This window comes from Cornus florida, unplaced genomic scaffold (assembly GCF_030987335.1).
Source record: "Cornus florida cultivar Cherokee Brave unplaced genomic scaffold, ASM3098733v1 CherokeeBrave_3.0.0_Hap2_Chr06, whole genome shotgun sequence".
NCBI classification, from domain to species: Eukaryota; Viridiplantae; Streptophyta; class Magnoliopsida; order Cornales; family Cornaceae; genus Cornus; species Cornus florida.
The window spans coordinates 93,382,494-93,387,290 of record NW_026775576.1 but is presented as its reverse complement, the minus strand read 5'-3'; the positions used below and the strand labels follow the sequence as shown (position 1 = coordinate 93,387,290).

At 33.5% G+C, this 4,797-nt stretch overlaps 1 protein-coding gene across 1 annotated transcript; it reads right to left on the bottom strand.

Annotated features, from left to right (window-relative positions):
* Nucleotides 1-984: 984 nt before the first annotated feature.
* LOC132314615 (protein NRT1/ PTR FAMILY 5.4-like) lies at nt 985-3,306 on the bottom strand. Its single transcript, XM_059813454.1, has 3 exons — nt 3,204-3,306; nt 2,831-3,048; nt 985-2,361 (listed from the first exon to the last, which is right to left on the bottom strand). Exons 1-3 carry the CDS (start codon nt 3,304-3,306, stop codon nt 985-987), a joined length of 1,698 nt encoding a protein of 565 aa, XP_059669437.1.
* Nucleotides 3,307-4,797: the final 1,491 nt, after the last annotated feature.

Here is a 4,797-nt window from a genome sequence, read left to right as displayed (position 1 = left end):
TTATTGGTATTAATATAACGAATACATAAATGATGCATCAATAGTTTGTGTTAGGTCATACAATTTATTTAGCGGACTAAAAATGACACTTCACTAAAAAGAATGCCAGAGGTTAGACTGCTTAATCATAAAATGCAGTCTTTTTATTTCTTTGTATGTGTATGTATTTTGTTTTTCAATTACAAATCACTTTAAATAAATAAGTCTTTTAATATTACAAAAAATAATTCACTTTTGGTTACATTTGTTTGAATGTAAAATATTTTTTATAAAATATTTTTTTTATTTTCTGGTATTTGATTATCCTAAAATATTTAGGAGGAAAAAAAATATAAAAACTTAACAAAAATTATTTTACTCATTAATTTTGAACAAGTTATTTTATACATCTCACCTGATAAACTCGACGTAAGCTTTTACCAAACACCAAAAAAACAAAAATAAAAAAATATTTTTCCTAAAAAAAAATTCCCAAAATAATATTTTGAAGGCACATTATAATCATCAGTTGGATACAAAAATGGTGTATTCCTAATATGGAACACCCTCACAACTTTATGATATAAGATTGAGGTAGGTTCACAGATTATGATAAGGATTAAACTTACAGATTATTATAAGGATTAAGACCTCAAAGGGTAGATAAACTTATGGAAATAGAGATAATAACTATTACCCTCTCCAATGACTCTTGAATCCTTAATGGATAAGAAAAGTAAATTTCTTTCGTGATAGAAAACTTGAATGCTTCTATAAAAAAAGTCATCATCAATCTAAAAAGGTAGGCCATAAATCATATATTTAATCATTTATTGGATATTCAATCGCCTACTAACTTGACAGTCGGAGTATACCTGACCGGCACCACGTCGGTTGTCACTTCTCTCTTATCTCGCAGGATTTTGCAGGAAACACCCCCCACCCCGGACTCCGGACCGTACAGATTTCTGCATCAACAATAACCATGCATTGTACAAGGTTTCATTAACTAAAAGCTTGTGTACAAGCATCTACAAAGTCTAAACATCCCTTCTCCTCTTTTGAGTTTGCACCCCCCGAGTCTTCATCTTCTTTTCCCCCTGGAACTTTATTCCAATAATACAAGATTGAAACGCAAATGTAGACCAATAGGTTGCCAACACAGAGAAAAGCTAACATTTTGTAATAGCGATCCAAATGGCTCGTATTTACATTGCCTCCGAACCAGATTTTGAAACTGAAGACACAGCATATGCTAATGAATTTCCCAATGCCCAATACACATTCGGTGAACGCCTGCCCGTAGCTCTTATATTCAGGTTTCTCATCAGCAACTTGACTTTTGAAAATTGTTTGGAGCCCTTCTCCGGCAAGTCCTTCCACAACTCCCAACAAACAGTACTGTGGAGTTAACCCCAAAATACTCATAGAAATAGTAGTCTCTGTGTTGTGTTCCAATCCGGCTTTCTTAACTAAATGCAACCTCCGAATCTCAACCTGCAATGCAGTGATGCAACATAATATACAACTCACCATCCCCAAACCAATTCTCACAAGCGTAAAATGATGGTGTGTTCGTCTATCGCGGAACTTTTCAATTAGTAAGTCGCACAGATAAGCAAAAATGAAGCTTGAGAAGGACTTGAACAAAAAGAAAATGTTTTCTGAAACAGTGTATCCATTCCCAATTTGATAATTCAAGTTGGTAGCTTGCTCAAGGAAGAAAGTAGTCCCGGTTGCCTCCACCAGACTGTACACAAGGAAGGTTAACCACATAGGTACCATTCTTACTAAAACTTTTTTTTCCTTATTCACTTGTGCAACCTCTCTTTTACTTTCTTCTTGCTTTCCAGACTCCGCAATAGCAGCTTTGTCTAACCATTGAAATAGAAAAAAACCAAAGCAGAACAGTACATATGCGATGGCCATGGTAATTGCTGACATCTTGAACGCATATGCCCACGAATAAGAATATTTTGAAAGCGTAAATGTAGATAAGGTAGCACCTGAAAATCGCGCCATGCGCCACCAGACTTCTACAATGGCTTCCACATCTTTTTCTTCGGGCATATCGTCTTCCTCATCCATATTTTTTTTTCCCTGCATATCTTTTTCTTCGGGCATATCATCTTCCTCGTCCATATATTTTTTTCCCTGCATATCCCCTTCCTCATCTATTTTTGTTTTTCCAGACATATTCCCTAATTCCCCATCTCTACCGCGCTTAGACTCACTCTTTTTTATCTCATCAACAAAATATTGATATAGAGGCGTATCGAGTCCTGCAGTACCCAAAGCTATTAGCAGCAGTGCCACATAGAACAGCCATGCCTCCCTACTTTCAGTTAGTTTCTGATCTCGAAGCCATAGTAGCACCAATCCCTGCATGCAAAAATGGAGGAAGCTAATTAAATGAAGGTGCCATCTTAATTAATTGCTTGTTGGAGTACTATGTGCTGCTATTCATGAAACTAGCTTGTTCAGAGTTAAGCATCCAATATTGAAATATTGAGTGCCTCTGCAATGCTAACAACCCAGAGGGGACAAAATTGAGTTTCTAAAAGAGGAAAACTTGTTTGCGCCCGTGTCGTGCAATTGATCATTCATATAATACATATGCCTGCATGTATTACACACGCTGATAAGGCTCAAATCAAATTAACACCACTACCTACCATTAAAAGTAATTCTCCTAATAGATCCAAAGAATAATGAAGAAAAAATTAGTGAGACTTACATACCCAAAAAATAAATAAATAATAATAAAAAAAGTAAAAAGGCGATTCCTATATTAATATTAATAATAAAAGCAGCAAAAATGTTGAGTACATTGAACCAAGAAGAAACTTACAATGATATAAAGAGGAGTGGTGAGCGCGACCATTCGAAAACGTCCCCGGGCATGAGATATGTAAGCAAGAACAATCACCAGAGTTGTTGATAAACCCTCTTGCATATTTAAAACCGCTGCGGCTTTTGAAAGATCTGGGCTCGCCCACTGCCTTGTCAGATAGGTTATCAACAAATTAATCACTGCATATTCTACCAAGGCACGGCTGAAAATCATACCTAGAAAAAGAAAGCACATTACAGCTAAGATTAAATGAGCAAACCAGATAGCTAGCCACCAGAAAAATAAAAATAAAAATAGAAACTCTGTTTGTAGCATATTACAATGTCCATAAAAAATAAAAATAAAATAAAAATACTGAGTAGTAGAATACCAAAGATAAACGAGGCACGCGGTGAAAAGATAATGCAGTCGCAAATCAAACGTTTCAAACCAGTCCTCCTTTGACTCAGATATGACCACCAACTCCTACCCATATTGAGTGGATCACCCTGCTGTCAAAACAAAAGCAACAACCTGCTGGTCATTTCATTACTACTAATCAATCCTTAGAACTAGAAGAACCGAACCGAGTGCTAAACAAACATAATAAAACTAGGTTAATTACTCTTATAAATAACACAGAGAAATAAAACTATAGGTTAATTCCTCTTATAAATAACAAACACAGAGAAATGAGATGAACCCAAACCTAGCACAATTTTGGTCTCTCAGCTCATGTAAACGGAGACCTAGACTACTGTCAATGTGTAAAACTCGGCAACTGTCAGTGTGTAAAACCCGGCAACGGTACTGAGATTTAAATGCATTGAAGTCAACTGAAAGTCTTAAAATAATGGAATCCAAAAATATAAACAAAATAACAAGTTTTTGTTTATTATCATATATATATATATATATACACCAGTCATTCAATTATAAGATACTTCAGTCATTCAGTGAAAAAAATAATAATAATAACAAAAGTTTTATTTATTCATTTTTTTTTTTCTTTATTTTTTTGGGAAGTGGGGAAGTCCACTCTCCTATTGCTGTGAAGGAGACTTTCAGTTTTTTTTTAGCTTAGTTTGTTTGGATGTAAAATATTTTTTTTTAAAATTATTTTTATTTTGTAGGTAAAATATTTTTTTTATTTGTACTTTTCGGTGTTTGACAAAGGTTTAGGGTAAGGTTGAGGTCGAGTCTTTCGGGCGAGACGTATAAAATTACTTACCAAAAATTGATGGATAAATTATTTTTGTAAAATTTTAATATATTTTTTCTTCGTAAATATTTTACGGCAATCAAACACCAAAAAATAAAAAATAAAAAATATTTTCTGAAAAATATTTTATATCCAAACAAACGGAGCCTTAGTTTCAATTCAATTTGTTCATTTTTTTTTAAAGTAAAGGATTTTTATGTTTTATTTTTATATATTTTAAATTTAATATAAATATAAGTCGTTTAATTATTGTGTCAATTTGACGCAGAGAAGGCAAGTATTGTTTAGAAATTAGAATATAATAGCATGCAAAGAGTAACGTTCCAATAAAAAAAGAACAGAAAGTAAACACAAAACTTAATTCATATTGGGATTCACAATAATCGAACGGAAATGATGTCCAAACGCACTTAGCACTTGGTACTTAGCACTAAGCACTTAGCCATGACGATGTTTCCAACGTTGGTGGCCAAGTTGCAAGTTAAGAAAAAGTATAATTTTCTGTTAAGATCTAGATCTATTTTTAATTAATCTCGTCTATCTTGATTCACTTCTTACTTCTTCTTCTTCTTCTTTAAATCTGGATAAGTAAATGAGATTACACATGTTGTCCCATATAATATAGGTTTGAAACCTTAACCCGTCTTTCAGGAACAGGAGAATTTAGCACTAAAATTAAAACTCCAGAGAATACACATGTTTGAAAACTTTGATGCATTTAAAGTCAAAACATTTTATGTAGACTTGATAGTTGATACATATT